The sequence below is a fragment of the Danio rerio genome, chromosome 23 (genome assembly GCF_049306965.1).
Source record: "Danio rerio strain Tuebingen ecotype United States chromosome 23, GRCz12tu, whole genome shotgun sequence".
Lineage (NCBI taxonomy): Eukaryota > Metazoa > Chordata > Actinopteri > Cypriniformes > Danionidae > Danio > Danio rerio.
The window spans coordinates 24,150,001-24,170,909 of NC_133198.1; the positions used below are offsets into that span (position 1 = coordinate 24,150,001).

Here is a 20,909-nt window from a genome sequence, read left to right on the forward strand (position 1 = left end):
TGGCTCAAGCAGAATATCACATGTTATTAGTATGTTTCATGAGGAAAAGGCAAAAGAAAGAAGGAAACGAAAAAAAAAATGATCAGATTGCCTCAGAAACTAATTTAATGAAAAAATGATGAAAAAAGATCTGCTGGACTCAATGGGTCTGAAAAAAGACGCCATGGTTGCAGTTTTTCAACAGATTATTTTTTAAACAGATAATTCAATTTTTTGGCTTCAGTGAAATTTATTAATGTAATGAAGTATGTAGCTTATGTAGTTTGTTCACATTTAAGAACTAGCTAAATGCTAATAGCAGTTACATTCAAGTTTGTGCTTGTTGTTGTAAAGTTATGTAATGTAAATGTAATGTAATGTGTATTTATATAGCGCATTTATTGTGTATGGCCATACACCCAAAGCGCTTCGTAATCATGAGGGGGGGTCTCTCCACATCACCACTAGTGTGCAGCATTAACTTGGATGATGCGATGGCAGCCACAGGACAACGGTGCCAGTGCGGTCACCACACACCAGCTATTTGGTGGAGTGGAGAGACAGTGATAGAGCCAATTCGATGGATGGGGATGATTGGGAGGCCATGATCGCAAGGGCCGGTTGACCCCTACTCTTTTACGAGAAGTGCCATGAGATTTTTAATGACCACAGAGAGTCAAGACCTCGGTTTAACGTCTCCTCCGAAAGACGGAGCACACTGACAATATAATGTCCCCTTCACTTTTACTGGGGCATTAGGACTCACACAGACCACAGGTTGAGCGCCCCCTGCTGGCCTCTCTAACACCACTTCCAACAGCAAGTTTTCCCATGTGGTCTCCCATCCAGGTACTGATCAGGCTCAGCCCTGCTTAGCTTCAGTGAGTAACCAGTCTTGGGCTGCAGGGTGATATGGCTGTGGCTAAATTGTTGTAAAGGTATGTGCTTATGAATTGTTGCTAGACTCTCAGGAAAGGTCCATGAGCTGGGATTCGTACTCGGGATATCCAAGATACGTTCATAGTACAAAGTCAGCACACTGATTCTAAATTAATTCTCAGTTCCCAGTGTAAATTACATTTGCTTTAAATCACATTCATATACATTTAAATTTACAAGCACTTAAAGTGTCCTTAAAGTACTAAATTGTCCTTCCAATGCATCAACTACAAGTGGAAAAACAATCACCCATTATGTTCATCAGCAAAGAATTTAATGCAAAATGGCTGCAAAAAGACAACATAAAAATATGGTAACACTTTATAATAATACACACTATAAACCTATTATTAAGCATTAGCAAATAGTGAATTCATTATCAGTTAAGCATTAACTCTACTTTAATAAACGTTAGTAAACAGTTTATAACTAAAGCTACAAATGCTGTATTCTTGACTTAGAACCACACTTATAATGTGCTTAATAACTGTACTTTCATACTTTGTTAATCATTTATTTTTCGTTACTAAATTTAGTATTTCATTATTTACAAACCAGTTATTTGGTTGTATTTTAGGATCATTCAGAATGAGTTAATAATGATTCATAAACTATTCAAATTAACATGAATAGTTCTTATTATTCAGGCATATAGTAATAGTTCATTTGTATGTTAATAAATGCTTTATTAACTCAACTTCATGCAGTTTTGTGACCTAATCTAAAGTGAGCACTATTTATGCTTTATAAATCCCTTATAAATGACAATTAAAGGCTCAGTTCTATTCTAAACAGGAAAAAAGAAAATAAACGACTTTATTCATTTCTATTTGTTTGAAGATACACAAATGAAACTGTACTTCGGTTGAAAAATAAATATTTGCAACCTAATTTAAAATAAAATTACTGTACAGTTTAAACATCACATTCTATTATATTGCTAAATTATTATATTGTTATTGTTTTATACAATTTTATGTCATATTCTGACACTCCTGTCATTCAGCAATGTTTAAACTTTACAGTCATTTTACTTTTTTGATAAGATTGCAAAGATTATTAAGAGCATTTAATCATCATTTATAAGGGATTTATAACGCAAAAATAGTCCTCAATTTATATTAGGTCACAAAACAGCAAAAAGTTGAGTTAATAAAGCATTTATTGACATACATAGTAATCATTAATATATGCCTGAAGATGTATAAACATTGTTGATTTTAATAGTTTATTCATCACTTACTAACTCATTCTGGATGATCTTAAAAACCATAAACTATTCTTAAATACAAATGGTTTGTATAATGCAATACTTCATTTAGTTATGAAAAATAAATCACTAACAAAGTATGAAAGTACAATTATTAAGCACAGTATAAATGTGGTTCTAAGTCAAGAAAAGTGCATTTGTAGCTGCAGTTATAAACAGCTTAAGAACATTTATTAATGTAGAGTTAAAGCTTAACAGATAATGAATTCACCATATGCTAATGCTTATTAAATGGTTCATAGTGTCTAATTATTATAAAGCGTTCCCAAAAATATATCTGCTACTTCTAGTGCATTGCAGAAGTCGTTAAATTAAATGACGACCATTTTACAAAGTGTGCTGTATGTTCAAGCAACAGCATATTTTGTGTTTAAAAACCACAAAAGAATTCTAACAGCATGTTGTAGTGACGCTGCTTTATGCACAAACCCCTTTAAAATACTTTTGTGTATCTGTAAGCATTTGTGGCACAGCCAGCAGAGCCATGGAAAACATCAAGGATACTGTCTAATGTTTATCTAGGAATGTGAAAGCATGGCCGGTGATTGTCTCGATTCAGGGGTTCATTGATATGTCAAATTGCTGAAGTATTTCCTCCTTTATCAAACTCATTTCGGCGCTGAGCTTTTTGTAGATACGAAAGACACTGCTACTGCTCCTAATGACAATAAACAAAAGGGTTCAGGGGGGAAGTGGATAAGTGTTGGCCTAAAGTTTTTTTTTTTTTAAACAAAAAAGAACGGTCAAAAAGAGATTGTATCCATTATCATTTAAAGTGGTGCATACTGCATTTATCAACTGCTTGAATGTCTGTATTATAGTTGGGCGATGTTGACTAATTTAGCACTGTGCAATTTCTAATTTGCAATATTGGGATGGATGTCGTAGGCAGCAGTGAATTAAATATTTAATAATAATTAATTAATTCATAACAAACTAACTATTAGTAGCCTCCCGTATCAACTACCTGACCCACATGGTTTTTGTTTTACCCATAACCAAATCACAAATAAATAAAGGTAAGTTACACAAATTAACAACGTTCAATCACTTTTTCCGCAGGACTCTGACATGAATAGGCAGAGTGATCTGTGTTATAATGGCGTCGACAAACTTGGTTGGTAAAAAAAAGGTGCATAATCAACACTAATTGAGGTTTTTGCTGAAATTACTAAGTACAAGCATGAAAGAGAAAGAATAAAGCAGTGTACTGACGCTGTGACACGTCACCTGATGTTAGATAGACACCAGATTATTCATTCATTCATTTTCTTGTCAGCTTAGTCCCTTTATTAATCAGGGGTCGCCACAGCGAATGAACCGCCAACTTATACAGCATGTTTTTACGCAGCAGATGCCCTTCCAGCAGCAACCCATCTCTGGGAAACATCCACACACACACATATACACTACAGACAATTTACCTGTACCGCATGTCTTTGGACTGTGGGGGAAACCGGAGCACCCAGAGGAAGCCCACGCGAACGCAGGGAGAACATGCAAACTCCACAAAGAAACGCCAACTGAGCCGGGGTTCGAACCAGCGACACAGCAACCTTCTTGCTGTGAGGCGACAGAACTACCTACTGCGCCACTCCTTCGCCCGTCACTAGATACAACAAATATAGTGAGACGCAATGCAGTGGTACATCTTTGATAATCTGTCTCACGTGCACTGCTCTCTGCGGTTTTGTGCTCTTTTTAAGATATGATTATAACATAAACTAAAATTCTGTTTGAAAACCTTTATCTAAGTAAAAGCTGTTTTTTTCCAGGCAAAGTTGTGCCCACAAACAATCATCAATGCACAAGCATCCTCTGTGCCCGCGTGCACTTTGACCACAGCGGCACAGATTCTTCATGTTGCAAACACAGCTCTGTTTGCTGAAGGAAACTCTAGCCCATTCCCTGTTGATATCCTGTTTCTGTTGCCTTTTTCAGTGACTTACTTAAAGAATCTAACTATACAAATAATAAATAAATAAAGTCACAGACCTGTGTCAAAACATTTAAGTCCTATATCATTGTATAAATTACAAATAAATAAATTGCTATTTTGACAGTTTTTCCTAAATGTGTATTCCACAAAATTGCGATGCTGCCGTCATGACTAATTTAGAGATGTGCCCTTTTTAGTCACAAACTGCTCTGTGCACATCAGCATTTTTAAGCTTTTGTGATAAACGCACGCTTGTTTTACATTGTTCTATTGTTTATAAAATAAATGCATCTTATAGTTTTTTGATGCATATTTTCCCCTTACAAAATCGTGATATATCGTGGATGTTTAGTCTTGTGATATCACGATATAAGCGATTCTGCGATATTTCACATTTCAATATTATTTTTTTCCACAATTTTTTTGTTTAATAGAGAGCAGATTTTTTCAGCACATTTCTAAACATAATAGTTTTAATAACTCATTTCTAATAACTGATTTATTTTATCTTTGCCATGATGACAGTAAATAATATTTTACTAGAAAATTTTCAAGACACTTCTATACAGCTTAAAGTGACATTTAAAGGCTTAACTAGGTCAATTAGGTTAACTAGGCAGGTTAGGGTAATTAGGCAAGTTATTGTATAACAATGGTTTGTTCTGTAGACTATAGAAAAAAAAAATTGCTTAAAGGGTTTAATATTTTTGACCTTAAAATGGTATTTAAAAATTAAGAACTAGAAATATTATCAGACATACTGTGAACATTTCCTTGCTCTGTTAAACATCATTTGGGGAATATTAAAAAAGGAAAAAAAAAAAATTAAACGGGGGCCAATAATTCTGACTTCAACTGTATATAATCATGCTTTCAGAAGAAAGGTGTTATTTTTAAGTTTCACAACTATTCATTTAATATTAAGCTCAAAATACATATTTTCCAACTGTCTGACTGATGTGCAGGTCTAACAGTTTTTGGTGAAATCTGCAAATGCACAAAATCTACATTAAAGCTCTACCTCTGGCAACTATCATCAACTTCTCCAAACTTCAAAAAAGGGCAACTAGCCAACTAAATATAATGACCTGTAGATTAAACATCTTGACAGCTCTCTGTCTTGACTTTATCTAAATATGTTAAGTGGAAGCTGCCACAGAAATTGATAAAAGAGGCACCTTGAAGTGGTTCAGGAAGCATGGCCAATGGTCACCTCTCTCATGACAATATGCCTACAGGATGTTTGCATTGCTTCCGATAACTGACTGACACATTTAAGAAATCTAAATGAGGCTTGACAAGAATACTGGAGGTGAGGATTTGTATAACTGTAATACAAAAACATACAAAACACTGCCTTTTTTAGGTTGGCTATATAGGATGATTACAAAAGATGCTTTAACAATAATTTAACATATGTAAATTCATTTATTATCAAAAACATTTATTATTATGAACAGGGGGAAAAGGTTTTTTGAGTACAATGTAAAACCCAACATTATCAAATGAAATGAATGTGGTTAACTCAAAATTTACTGAAAGTGAAAAGAGTTTTGAGCTCAGTATTGAAGGTAATGAGTTAATTAAATACATAATTACTTCAACTTAAATGGAGTAAGTTCACAGTATATATATATATATATATTAGTTTTTTTAAACTCAAATGGTTTGTTGCAATCGGTTTCCTCAAGTTTCCTCAACTCATTGGGTTTTACAGTACTTAATTGGTTTGAGTTCTCTTAATTTATTGGGTTTTATTGTGCTCAAATTGCTTCATTTACTCAAATTGATTAAGTTCACAGTACTCATTAGTATTAGTTTTTTAACTTAAATGGTTTGTTGCAATCCGTTTTCTCAAATGGTTTGAGTTACCTTAACTTATTGGCTTTTACACTGTATGAGTGCAGCATATGTTGACAACAGCTACTGTATAGTCCACTCCAAGATTCCAGCTCCAAACAACCTCAAACATGCTAATGTTAAAACCATTCATTTTACATTAGTCACTAAAATATTTGCAAAAAAGAAACTGCCGTGTCCAATATATCCATTGAAAATTATATTCACAGCTTCTCCATTATAATGGCATACAACAGACACCCCGGCCAAGGCACATTTCACAAAGAATTGATGTAAAATCCATTAAAGGACCACATTTTGGCTTTTTATGCAAATTGCATCTATGTGCTGACATTAGGAGCTGAACCTGAACATATTTATTTCATACTTATACGATCACAAATCTCTGAATTTTATTAAATTCACTTTGAAAGTAAAAGAACTGAGAATTCTTATTAGTCTTTACTTTGACAAGGGCTATACTGTATAAATATTTTCATCAATCAGTGAATAAACAAAAAAAGAGAACATTTCTTTAGAACTAGGTAATACCTGGAATGTTTTAGATTTTAACTATAAGATCTAAAAAAACTTCTCATTTGTTCTCACAAACGCTTTTATTTTTTGCGTAGAATGTAAATAGGCCTATTTAGACACAGATACAGTAGTTACAGCGCTGTACCATTTTCTCTGAAGTATATTTAAAATGTCAATGACAAATCCCTTTACATGACCGAACAGGTTTTCCATCTGTTATAATGATATATTGCTCACCAAATCTATTCTTCTACCACTCCTAAAATGATAAATGATTAGATCAGGACAAAATGGATAATGCCATTACTGTAAAAGAAAGGCCTATTGTTGTATACCATCATCAACTAAAGACACAGCTCCCAAGATGCTGTCCAAGACAAATGGACGGCACAGGGCACAGAAGCAGCATAAATCTGCATTAAGCACTTGGCATGCATGAGAACTGGGATTTGGGGATTTTCTTTTGCCCCGCTGTTGAGGATTCTCACTGACGTTCAGCCAAAACACTTCCTCCAGTTTGATACATGTGGTGTGACCGATGTCTGAGGAGTGTGATAGAAAACCGCAGCTGTGGTGCAACTAAATCCATGGATTTGATCCTTAAAATCTTAGATCTTACAGTCAAGAGACCACTATCAGGACTTATAGAGCTCTTAGGTCACATCTCTGGTAAGTTTAATATGAGGTCTGGTCAGTGACGTGAGAGTCATAAAGGGATAGCGATCGAACACTCCGTTTGACTACAGGAATGAGAGTCATTCCTTCAGAATCACGAGACAAATGGGGTCAGAAACAAACCTCCATAAGCACGTCCACACACAGCCTCTTGGGTTCCATCACACACAATATTTTTTAAGGCAACTGACTTAGAGAGGAAGACAGACCACCTGCTAAGATTTGTGGGTCCAACATAAACTTTAAGTGTCACAAAAAAATTAAAGTTAAAAAGAAAAAAAAAGTTTGGTCGTTGCAACTTAAACTTGGGTCAAGGTTGACTGAGAAATTTCAGAAAACAATACTCTAAAAACGCTGGTTTTTTATTTATTGTTTCAACACAAACTTGAGTCAAATGGATAAACCAATTTGTTACATTTAAATTACTTTTTAATAAAACAATAATAACCCATTTGTTAGATTTGTCCAAATGATTCCAAGCTTGTTGAAGCAATCATAAAAAAACAAGCATTGTTGTTTCAAGCATTGTCTCAGTCACCTCACATCACACTCTTACTGACCCTGTTAGAGTCCAGAAAACTCTGTTAGACTCCAGATCTCTGACTGACTTCTTTAGAAACTTAGAGAGGTTTTCCTCTCATATTTCCAGGAAAATAATTATATGTTACCTTTGCAAATAGCGTCCCTTTGGAAACACTGGAATACTAGCAAGTTAGACAACTCGGAGAAGGTGTTTAAACAATATAAATGTAATTACATTTCTGGCATATTGATCATACATCTCTCAACAAACAAACCAACATTTTTGTGATTCCATTCTTTGACATTGAAGTTTTTTTTTTACATTTTATTTTTAAAGAGCAACAACAATTGTTTGATGGAAGAAGATTAAACCTTTCTACAAAAATGCCTGGCAAGGATTGTTCTTGTATTTGCTGTATGAACTAAATGAAAATGCAAAGATATATTCAACCATTTTTTTACTATCAGCAGTATACTACATTTCTACTAATGTCAGTACACTGTAAAACCCAAAAAGTTAAGGTAACTCAAACCATTTGAGGAAATCGATTGAAACAAACCATTTAAGTTCAAAAACTAATCCTAATTATTTCTGTGAACTTAATCCATTTGAGTAAATGAAGCAAATTGAACACAGTAAACCCATTAAATGAAGAGAACTCAAACCAACTGAGTACTGTAAAACTCAATATGTTAAGGCAACTCAAACCATTTGAGGACAACGATTACAACAAACCATTTGAGTTTACAAAACGAATCTATAAGAGTACTGTGAACTTACGCCATTAAAGCTGAAGTAAAGGAGTATTTAATTAACTCATTATCCTCAGTACTGAGTTCAAAACTCTTTTTAAATGAGTAGTATTAACTTTCAGTCAATTTTGAGTTAACTACACTCATTTCATTTGATAAAGTTGACTGTTGGGTTTTACAGTGGGAAACTTGCCTAATTTGTCACACAATTATCTAAAACTCTTCCGGCAGGATGTGTCTGCACATACTTGGCTTTGCTCATGTGTAGGCTGTGCCAGCTATGTAAAAACATCAGATGTTATTTGGCTAAATATGAATTCTTCACAGGGTGTTGATTAGAATGCTTGGTGCCACTTTAGATCCCAAACACACTGATCAAGCTAAGCTATCTATTCATGATTTTAAGCTCTGATTATTCTTTAAATAATTAAAATCTCAAATATTTAACAGCAGATCTAAAATCAAGCTCTCAAACCTGTGGCTGTTACATCCAAAACTTACAAATTCACTGTGGTCTTTATGACTCATTTGAGCAGGTCATTGAAAATATTGGGAGACTGACATCTTGTGCAATCATGTGGCCAAATTTTTGAACAGTTTCTGCATCAGTCAGAAGGGCCTGGGTAACCTGTATGATTCTCCCACCCACACAGACAATGCAGCTGTGCAGAAGGACTCCGAATCCTCCAAAGATCTGCTCTAAATCACAGAAAAGGCTGACTCTCTTCCAGAACTGTATTCTCACACTCACTTTCACAAAGTGTCATAAGGGAACACTGATTTTACATGTAAGGAGAGGGATTTGACTGCCCCATTAGGCCTGCTGTGACCTTTGACTGGTTATGCTCAGCTAAAGCACCAAGAGGCTTTTCTACAGGAAAGAAATGGAGGTGTTAAAGAACAAAATGACTAAAGCAGAGTTTACCGACTGAGAGGTCCAGCGGATGCAATAACAAATGTGCAAAGCCCTTGAGGGAAACAAAGATTTATCGCAACATATTGATCAGTGGCGTAGCGCAAAATGAGGAGGCCTCCCTGCAGGGATCACTGACGGGGCCCCCTGATGATTTGGGGGGGTCACAAATTGAGGATCGGGGAAGGGAGGCGGGGTGGAGCGACAACGCGGGGAAGCCTTCACAAACTGAGGAACGATCACAAACTAAGGAGCGGGAAAGGGGGGCGGGGTGGAGCGACAACCCGGGGAAGCCTTCACAAACTGAGGAGCAATCACAATCTAAGGAGCGGGAAAGAGGGGCGGGGTGGAGCGACAACGCGGATAGCCTTCACAAACTGAGGAGCGATCACAAACCGAAAGCGGCAAGAGTCTCCGGTGTGAGCGTCGAGGAGAGTTCAAATCAAGTCAACTTTATGGTATGAGCTATGACGCGGTTCGGCGGCAAGCAATCAGAATGAAGTAGTCCACCACAGAGAACACAGACCTGTGAACTTTGGTTCCGACCACAGTTTTTCCCAAGAGTTTGATTATTGCTGTTGCCGGATTTTAAATTATTGAAAATCGCAACAACGTGGGGCCACCTAATCACGCGGGGCCCCCCCGCAGTGTGTGCCCTGCGGGCCCGTCCGCTACGCCACTGATATTGATTCTGAAAAAGAAATATCAAGTAAAATGTGATTCTGTACAAAACATAATGTTCTGTAATGTTTCACTTAACATTAACGTCTTAAAAATATTAAACTTTAACATGAATGTGACATAAAACTGTGTTGATTACGCCATAATTACCTGCAGTAAAAGAAGCTTAAATATTTAAAGTCCTGCAAGTTGCTGTTTGCCAAATTTCTCACATTTGAAACAGTTTAAACTATTTTAAAAGTGCCATAGAATGAATTGAATCCATCCATCCATCTTCCACTGCTTATCCATGGCTGGGTCGCAGGGGCAGCAGTCTCAGTAGGGCACCTGACCAGACTTCGCCCTCCCCAGACATTTTCTTCAGCTCCTCCAAGGGATTCCAAGGCATTCCGCGTTAAGCCAAGATACAAAGTCTTTCCACTGTGTCCTGGATCTTCACCTGTGTCTCCTCCTGGTGAAACACAACTGGAATACCTCCCCAGATAGTCAGCCAAGAGGCATCCAAAGCAGAACCTCAACTGGCTTCTCTCAATGTGAAGAAGTAGCTCTACTCCGAGTTTCTTCAGAGTGACATAGCTCCTCACCCTATCTCTGAGGGTGTGCCCTGCTTGTATCCTAAACCTTGTCCTTTTGGTCATGACGATGGGTGAGAGTAGGAGGAACATTTACCTTATCAAGAATTTAGCTTTTTTGGCTCAGCTCCTTCTTTACCACAAAAGAATGGTACATCGGCCACATAACTGCTGCCACTCTCAGTTACATACATAATTACCACCTGGGGCAAGGACTCTCCTTCAACCTGGAGATGGAAAACAACCTTTTTCCAGGTGAGCACCATGGCTTCAAATTTTGAACAAAATGGGTGACAAAGGGCTGCCCTGGCAGAGTGCGATATGTACCGAGAACAAGTCTGACTTTTTATTGGCGGCAAAAAGAACAAAATTCTTTCAGAGCACCCCCCACAGAATGCCATTGGAGACACATTCGAATAGCTTCTCTAAGTCCACAAAACACATGTGGACTGGTAGGACATACTCCTACGAACCATGGAGCACCCTTGTGAGGGTATAAAGCTGGTCCAGTGTTACATTGGCTGGACTAAATCCACATTGTTCCTCTTAAAGTTTCGGTTAATAGTTTAACTATCAGCTAGACTCTCCTCTCCAGTACCCTGGCACAGGCAATCCCCCTATAGCTGGAACACACCATCCGTTCCCCCTTCTTAAAAATGGGAACCACCAAACCAGTCGCCCAGTCCAGAGGTACAGTCCTCAAGGCATGTCAGCCAAGACAGCCCTACAACATCCAGAGACTTAAGGGACTCAGGGTGGATATCATCAACCCATCTATCCAATAACCAAAAAAAATTTATATTATTTAAAAACAGCTAAGGTCAATAGTATTATCACCTTAAAGTTTTTTTTTCCTGATTGGCTACAAAACTAATCACTGCTTCTCAATAACTTGCTATTATGAAAATAGCACAAACTATTATGTTTTAAAAATTCTTTCCACTGGCCTCACAATGCAGCAGTGGGTAGCATGATCGCTTCACAGCAAGGTGGTCATTGATTCGAGCCTTGGCTGGGTCAGTTGGCATTTCTGTGTGGAGTTTGCATGTTAGTGTATGTGTGTGAATGAGAGTGTATGGATGTTTCCCATTGATGGGTTGCAACTGGAAGGGCATCTGCTGCATAAAACATATGGTGGATGCCGCTTTTGCAACCCCAGATTAATAAAGGGATTGGTGTAACGGAGGCCAGCCAGTAGGTGCTGTGCAAGTAAACCTCACTCCTCTGACCTCTAAAGGTGCTCCAGCGACAGATGCTAGGGGCCATTGTCTTTAGCCTCCTTATTACAGCAACTGACTCCCATGCGGTAGGTCGCCGGTTCAATCACAGCTCGGAGTGTGTTCGGTGGTGCAGGACCCGGCAGGGTTACATTGGTGCCATGACCCGGTTGGGAGTGAGGTTTTGGGGGGTGGATTTAACAGAGGCCAGCCAGTAGGTGCTGTGCAGGTAAACCTCACTCCTCTGACCTCTAAAGGTGCTCTAGCGACAGACGCTAGAGGCCATGGTCTTTAGTCTCCTTGTTAGAGCAACCGACTCCCATGCGGAAGGTCTTCAGTTCGATATCAGCTTGGACCGGGTTGGATGGCGTAGGATCGGTGGGGTTACACAAGCCGAAAATAAAATAAATTAATAAATATTTTCCACCTGAATGAATAAACTGTGACATGCTAAACATATCCTCTCTGTTAACACCTAACACTTCCTCCAAAGGAAGGAAGGAAAACAGCATTTTATCTATGTGTTATCAAAAGAATGATACACAGTCTAGAAATTCATCACATAAGCCAAACGACAATTATTGAGTGCCATAAGAATGAGATAGCGCTTTAGTTCAAAGCTCAGATAATGAGCGTGCTCACCAATCTGACAGCAGGATCCACTGAATCCTGTAGGAGAGTTACACATGCAGTTGATGTAGGAGTCCTAAACACACACCACCATTGAAGCACAATTCATCAGTACAGAGAGATTTACAAGCACGCAGTCAACTGATCGTACAATGGGGAAATTTAACAGGGAAAATACAGCCAGAAAATACCAAAAGGAGTTGGTTCAGTAACAAGATCGAGTTATCCATGATTTGCTTGTTTGTCAGCAGCGACAAATTATTTATGATGATCTGTTTGGCAAGGCAAGTCAGCTGATAAATCAATTACATCAGACTGCCAGATGAAGAAACCGAAAAACAGATCTACAAGCTTCCATGTGGTTTTAATTTTACAGTAATAGTCTATAAATTAATAAACTATATTATATAAAAAAACAACAATCCAAAAAATTCAGATGCTAAATCAATAAAATGAGAGAAATAATAATAATGAGAGAAACAGACTTTTGTCCTTCACTGTTATTTTAGTTTGAGTTGTATGATTGTTTTAGTTTGTGTATAAATAAAGGCATAAACACATGAATGAACGAACGAACGAATGAATGAATGAATGAATGAATGAATGAATGAATGAATGAATGAATGAATGAGATGCAGATAGAATTATATACTGTAAATGTTTCACATTGGTTAAACTTACAAACTCAAGTTCTTTGTTTCAACTTAAGATGTTGAGTTTTGGTTAAATTTATTGTGAAACTCAGCATCTTAAGTTGAAACAAAGAATCCCTCTAAGTTGAGTTGACCCACAACAAGACAGCAGGTGAACTTGAATTTATGAGTTTAACCAATGTGAAACATTTTCCTGATTAATTAAAACAACAACAGTATAGTAGATGGATATATGGATTGATATCAACACCACACCTTCTTTTAGTTTAATTGTGCCCCATCCCAAGCCAAAATAAAGAGTCTATTGAAATGCTGCTGCAAATGAACAGCTGATGAAAAGTATGTGATTGACAATAGAAACAAAGCTGGAATCCTACTCAAGGTACTTCCAGAGATGAACAGGAATCTCATTAATCTTTCAAGCCATTGACTGCATATCCTTCAGTGAATAATGTTTAAGAACCATTACCCTAAGCCATATCTACACTTTTATCATATCAATTTTAGAGCCTGAGAGCCAGATTTACTAGTTGAGATAGCACAAACACTCGTTTACCTTTAAAAAAATACTGCAATGATTTTCAAAGACAACAAGTGCTAAACAGTTTTTGCTGTTGAATGACTTACTGTACAGGAAAGTTTAGGGGATTATATTTCAGATGCAAAATGTATGGAAGAAGAGCATTTAAATGATGGATGCAATGATATTTACACTGTAAAAATGTAGGGTTTCACAGAATTCATTCATATTGTCTCAACACAAATTGATTAAGTTAACAATTTTAAGTGGATTTAACCTAAATAAAAAAAAATACAATTAAGTTGTCCCCCAAAAATCTTAGGAATTGTGTTGTTTCAGCTTTTCTTTTAATTAAATAGTTATATCAAGTATATATAAATTAATTTTTGACTGTATTAAGGTGTAAGGAAGTCGATACTGCACATGAGTTTTGTACCATTATTTAATGCCTCCAAATAGCATCTTATTTCATTATGAGCTTAACATAGGCCACATACACAGTAAAATCTTATAGAGTGATAACAACATTTAAATATACTGTGAATCCCCAAAATTACATTTCTGTATGCATCATTTCAGAAAGTAAGCATTAACGGTTCAGCTTTATGCACATTTGGGATCCTCTATTTTTAACAAAAGATAACAGCATTCAAATACATGTTAAGGTCATCAATTTGAACTAAACCACTGTTTGAACTAAACTATATTTTGTTTTTGATTGCTTCACGGAACATATTCTTGTGTTGCCATATCTTCTTTTAATCTACAGGTTTAATAACCAAAACACCAGCAGACATCTATATTATGCTAATTATCTAAGTTTAAATGCATTACGGACTTGTTATTATTGTTACTATTATTTTTTTCTTTCTAAAATTTGGCATACTTCATTCTCTTGTCATTTTTTGCACTTTACATGCAGATAAGATAAGAAATCTACTGAACATCATTTGTGACCCTGGACCATAGAAAGTTACAAGTGTCAGTTTAGGAAAATGAGATTTGTACATCATCTGAGAGCTGAATACAGCTGTATGGTTTGTAGGAATCCAACAATATTTGGCCGAGATACAACTATTTGAAAATCTGCAATCTGAGAGGTAAAAAATATCTAAATATTGAGAAAATCACATTTAAAGTTGTCCAAATAAAGCAATGCATGGTACTTATCAAAAATACGTCCCCTTGGAATTATAAGGTTGTATCTGCATCTGCTTCCTGAATGATTTTGAGATATTGAGCTTTAAAGTTTTTGCATTCTATACAGCAAACAGTGTGTATAACATTTGTTTTGTAAATAAAAAGTCTTAAAATGTAAACAACTTATTTAAAAACATCCCATAATGTAAATAAGTTGTCATTTAATAAGAATGTTAATAACTCAATTTTGACAAAAATGTCAGATAGAACCTTATAATTCTAAGGTGACAAATAGCATTTTTAAGTTTTTGCGGTAGGAAAAAAATTTACAAAATATCTACATGGTTAATGAAATTTACTTAATTTTTTACTTTAACAAAAAATATAATAATTTAAATAAAGTATATTGTTAATAAAATAATAATAGTTAATTTTTTTGAGTATTGTTAACTATCCCTACAGATATACCAGGGTCACATTTAAATACAAATTCTTCCACTCCCATCCACAGTTTCATGAGATTGAGATAAATTGCCCTACAGTATGAATTTGCCCAACATTTTTGTATTTTCATGCCATTTGGATGCTTGATCAGACAGAAATGATAGTGGAAACACTTACGATAAAGGCAGCCCATCTTTGAATTGTTCTGGGACCATCCAGGACAGCATTTGTATGCCATCTTGAAGTCCTGCCTGTAGACTTGTTTATATCCTATGTAGTAGGTAGTCCTATAAAAAAATGACTAGATTATTTATTTACCATAGAATTTCGTCAAAAATAATGAAGTACTTCAAAGAGTCATGTAATAATAATAAACCCCTAAACCCCAATTAGTTCAGCATTTGTTCAACGCAGTGGCAACATTTATCAATCTCGGTGCCAGTTTCTTGAGGGCTGTTCAGTGTTCTGCCATAATTGCCGAGGGGTTTGATGGCTGTGAGAGTCATGAGCTTCCTTTTGATTCCCGGAGCATCCGAGACTCTTAATAACCATCGTCTCTCAACAAAAGGATCGGTTTCTAACTGCTGTCTTTCTCTAACCCTCTGCCCATTCTCAAAAGCAGCTAGAAGTTGGCTGACACTGAAAGGTGTGCTATTGAGAAATGGCTGTCAGTGTTAAAAAGGACTATTGATACCAAATCAGGACAGAAGGACTCTTTACGGCAGGGGTCTCAAACTCGCGGCCCGCGGGCCATTTGCGGCCCTTAGTGCAATATTTTGTGGCCCGCGCCGACCGCTGTACTCTGACAGAATCAGCGGAGCGGGGAGAGAGAGCGCTCCCCGCTCCGCTGATTCTATCCGTACACAGCGCGCTTGTCACTCAATGCGCTTGTCGCGCGCGTTCTGATCAGCTGTGTTGTCGCGCGCGTACTCAAGAGCGATGTTATCGCGCGCCTACTGAAGGGCGGGACCGAGGGTGTGTCGCGTCGCGGGGGCACTTTCGATCATTTTGGAAGGGCACTTTCTATGCAAGACTAAAAAGGGCATGTGCTCTGCACAGGTTAAGCCCTATGTGTGCACGTGCCTGCCCTGCATCTTATATATATTGATATTATAGGTAGATACAGACTGGTACAGACTGATGTGACTGGAGTGGGGTGGGGGTGTTTTATTTATACATATATACGCCTTTTTTTAGGTGAGGGAATGGAAGTTTTGAGTGAGTTCCCCCACTTTTTTCCCTAGGACTTCAATAAGTCAAAGTACAGGTCTAGACTTAATGATGATCATCTTCAAGCCATACTGAGGGTCTCAACTGCTTCCGCTCTAAAGCCAAATGTGGTTCAGATTTGTGAGAAGAAGCGCTGTCAAGTCTCTGGCAGCAAGAAGTAGGCAAAAGATGCCATGTTCAGAAGAACTGTTCATAATCTTCACTCAATGTTCTATTAATGTTCAGGACACTTCATGTTCAGAAGAAATAATTAAAACTGTTAATAATGACATTTGAGGACTTTTTTTGTGAAATCCCTTATGCGGCCCAGCCTCACCCAGACTTTGCCTCCTGCGGCCCCCAGGTAAATTGAGTTTGAGACCCCTGCTTTACGGCCTTCAAAATATCACATTTATTGAAGCTGTACTCTAGTCTCACAGTCGATTGGCTGTATAATATATCAGTCAACTGAATAAATACCTCCTCTCGAAGTCCATACACCAAGCATGACCTGTGCATCCTTGCCTCCAGACCTTCACCATTTGTATAAATGCCTGCACACATGGCTGTTTCTCAGCTCGGATGACTCTCTCTGGCTCTGAGCAAACATTCGGCCTGAATAAAGAATCATTTTTAAAATACCTTTAATTTTCATGTGGTTAAAATGCAGTAAGACAATATAATATATATAAAATTTTATTGTGACTGCATACAGCTGAATTCTGAATTATTAGCCCCCATTTTTCTAAATATTTCCCAAATGATGTTTAACAGAGCAAGAAATTTTTCACAGTATGTCTGATAATAATTTTTTTTCTTCTGAAGAAAGCCTTTTTTTTTTTTTTTTGGTTAAAATATTTAGCTTTTATTTTAGTTTTTAATTTTTTTAAAAACTAGGGTCAAACTAGGGTTTGTAGGGTCAAAATTATTAACCTCTTTAAGCTATATTTTTTCGATATCTACAAAGCAAACCATCGTTATACAATAACTTGCCTAATTACCCTAGTTAACCTAATTAACCTAGTTAAGTCTTTAAATGTCACTTTAAGCTGCATAGAAGTGTCCTGAAAAATATCTAGTAAAATATTATTTACTGTCATCATGGCAAAGATAAAATAAATCTGTTATTAGAAATGAGTTATAAATACTATTATGTTTAGAAATGTGTTAAAAAAAACTTCTCTCTGTTAAACAGAAATTGCGAAAAAAATAAATAAGAGGGAAACTTCTAAATTTAACTGAATTTTGAAATTTAACTAAACAATTTATGATTTTCATAATAAATAAAGCCATAAAGCAATAATTGAAATTGATGTTTATATACATATTATATAGCACAATTGTATACACCAGTGGTTCTCAAACTGTGGTACATGTACCACTAGTGGTACGCAGGCTTTCTTCTAGTGGTACGCAGAGGAATCCAATTTGTCATATGTACATGCAACATATATTTCAAAATGTAGCAAAAATGGTTCATCTATGAATAAAATGACATACAGTTGAAGTCATAATTATTAGCCCCCCTGAATTGTTAGCGCCCCTGTTTATTTTTTTCCCCAATTTCTGTTTAATGGAGGGAAGATTGTTTCAGCACATTTCTAAGAATAATAGTTTTAAAAACTTATTTCTAATAACTGATTTATTTCATCTTTGTCATGCTGACAGTAAATAATATTTTACTAGATGTTTTTCAAGACAATTCTATACAGCTTAAAGTGACATTTAAAGGCTTAACTAGGTTAGGATAACTAGCCAGGTTAGGGTAATTAGGCAAGTTATTGTATAACGATAGTTTGTTCTGTAGACTATCGAAAAAAAATTAGCTTAAAGGGGCTAATAATTTTGTCCCAATTTTTTTTTTTTTAATTAAAAACTGCTTTTATTCTAGCCGAAATAAAACAAATAAGACTTTCTCCAGAAGAAAAAATATTATCAGACATACTGTGAAAATGTCATTGCTCTGTTAAAAATCATTTGGGAAATATTTAAAAAAGAAAATCAAAATCAAAATGGGGCTAATAATTGTGACTTCAACTGTATAGCCTATATTTATGAGGTCCAATCAACATTTCCAGGTTTTGATGAATAGGATACTATAGGTTAACACTTAACATTTAAGTACAGGAGCTTTTTTTTTTTTTTTTACTTTTTAAGAACAGTAGCGTACCATTATTAATTAACTTTTTAAAGCACATTTTAATTTAAATGTTGACATTTTATTTATTTTTGTTGTTGTTGTTGTTTTACATATAGAGGCAGTACATAGTTAACATAGTATAGTGACAGTGTCAGTGTAACTATTTATAATGTTTGAAGTGGCTGATAATAATAATTTTCTTAATAATATAAGTTAATCTGCCACATTTTTAACTGCAAAGCTGTAGCTGCTTTACTGGGCCTATACTACACTACTTTATTTCAAAACTGGTCATTATGGTGGTACTTGGAGAGACAATTTTTTCCTGAGGTGGTACTTGATGAAAAAAGTCTGAGAATCACTGGTATACACTAAATAGTCATGCTTAATGCTATATAATACTACTACTGATAATAATAATAATAATATTTTTTTTTTCATTTTTCATTTTCTTTCTTTTCATTTATTTAGGTCTTTACATTTTTTTATCAAAACAAATTTTACAAAATTATCATGCAATGAAATGTACCCCTGTTTTTTAAAACACCATTTTCAGCAGCCACTATTATAGAAACAATTCTGGTAATTATGAGAGCTGCTACCTCATATTTTGTTACACTGTGATATTGAGCATTCAGAAGTTATTTTTTTCTCTTCTTTGAATAATGCTTTATTCAGCACACAGGCACACTAAGAGGTAAAGACAAGTATAATGACACATAATATTACATTATTATTTTTAATTAACTTTTGAATTCAAAAAACATTCTGAAAAGTCAAATGAATCACAGATTTCCCAAAATATAAAAATGTTTTCAACATCGATAATCATTATTAATCAGTAGAACCATTGTTTTTGATTAAGTCGCAATAATAATCAAAGATTTTAAAACGCCAAAAAATCTGCCTATTAGAATGATCTTACTACACTGAAGATACTGAAGATTAATAATGTTATCTAATTAAACACAGTTATTAACAGGAAATGTTATTTCAAATTGAGATAATATTGCACAATATTATCATTTTTTAATATAGCACAGTATTATCAAACAGCTAAAGGCAATCTTTGCTATATGCAATATTTGCAAAGTTTGAACTTTTTCTATTTATAAATATACATTAACAAATCATCTAACGCACACACACACACACACACACACACACACACACACACACACACACACACACTGTGCACTCAATCATCATGCAGTCAGTCAAGCAGTCACTGGAAAATATTATAATAACATGACTAAAATATAGTTGATCTCTATGTCACTTACATGAAAGGATGTAGAGCTCGAAGACAACACGATGGACGGATCTTGGTTAGCAGGAATAATAATAACAACAACACGTGTAAATCCATATCACAGCCTGATAACACTGTTCCACATGCAAAATATCACTCTGCGAGTCTTCGGGCGGTTTCATTTGCAAGCAGGTGGCTAAGCAGAAAGCGCATGCTAACATCAGCTGAGTGTTTACCGTTTAACGTTTACAGTAATGTGGCATGTACTGTATGGGCAGGAGCAGGTTGATATTTCAAAAAGTAATAATTTTAGAGTTAATGATAAGCAACTCAAACTCAACTCAAAAGTGTTTGAATTATTAAAAAAATATTATTCCTCGTTGTTTTTGTTTTGTTTATTGCATTGCAGACTTGTTCATTAGATATACCGAATTATAATGCAGCTGACTTGAATTAATTGAATAAATGCATAAGATTATATTGATTTTTGCAATGACTTTAGGGATAAAACAACAGTTTCAAATGTAGAGGACACTGAACACCTGCATAAAGATACTACCAGATTAGAGGCTTCAAATTGTCTTGTATTGTGCCGCCACCTATTGGCCTAACAAGCGAACCACCCCCACGGCCAGAATTTGTCATTTTAATTATTTTATGTGATTTAATATTAAATAATATATTTCTTATATAATTAATATAACTATATATATATATATATATATATATATATATATATATATATATATATATATATATATATATATATATATATATATATATTGTAATCAAGTGTAATTTTAAATGAAGCCTCACGTGACAATTTAGAATACCCAATTCACCTGTACGACCCAGCGACCTTCTTGCTATGAGGTGACGGCACTACCTACTTCGCCACTGCTTCCAAAATAGTACAAAATAATAATAATATAAATAAAACTGTAAATTACTAATACAAATAACAATACATTCAGTGTCAATCTATAAGCTGACAAAAGTTTAGAGATCTTTGAGGCATTTTTCGTTTTTTACATGAATAAATTTAAATAACATTTTGAAATAATTGTGAAATGCTTTGAAAGAGC

At 35.5% G+C, this 20,909-nt stretch overlaps 1 protein-coding gene across 8 annotated transcripts in view; it reads right to left on the bottom strand.

Moving 5' to 3' along the window:
• The window catches only part of megf6a (multiple EGF-like-domains 6a), a 142,255-nt gene that overhangs the window by 120,683 nt on the left and 663 nt on the right, over window positions 1-20,909 (bottom strand). For 3 of the 8 annotated variants that reach the window (XM_073938929.1, XM_073938926.1, XM_073938924.1), the window contains exons 2-4: window positions 19,856-19,896; window positions 16,913-17,047; window positions 15,401-15,510 (exon numbers count right to left, since the gene is read on the bottom strand). In XM_073938929.1, the coding sequence (XP_073795030.1) occupies window positions 15,401-15,510; window positions 16,913-17,047; window positions 19,856-19,896 (286 nt within the window). Of the gene's footprint in view, window positions 1-15,400; window positions 15,511-16,912; window positions 17,048-19,855; window positions 20,454-20,909 lie in introns of those variants that run through there. The other 5 variants (XM_073938928.1, XM_068219048.2, XM_073938925.1 and 2 more) reach the window with 4 other exon arrangements.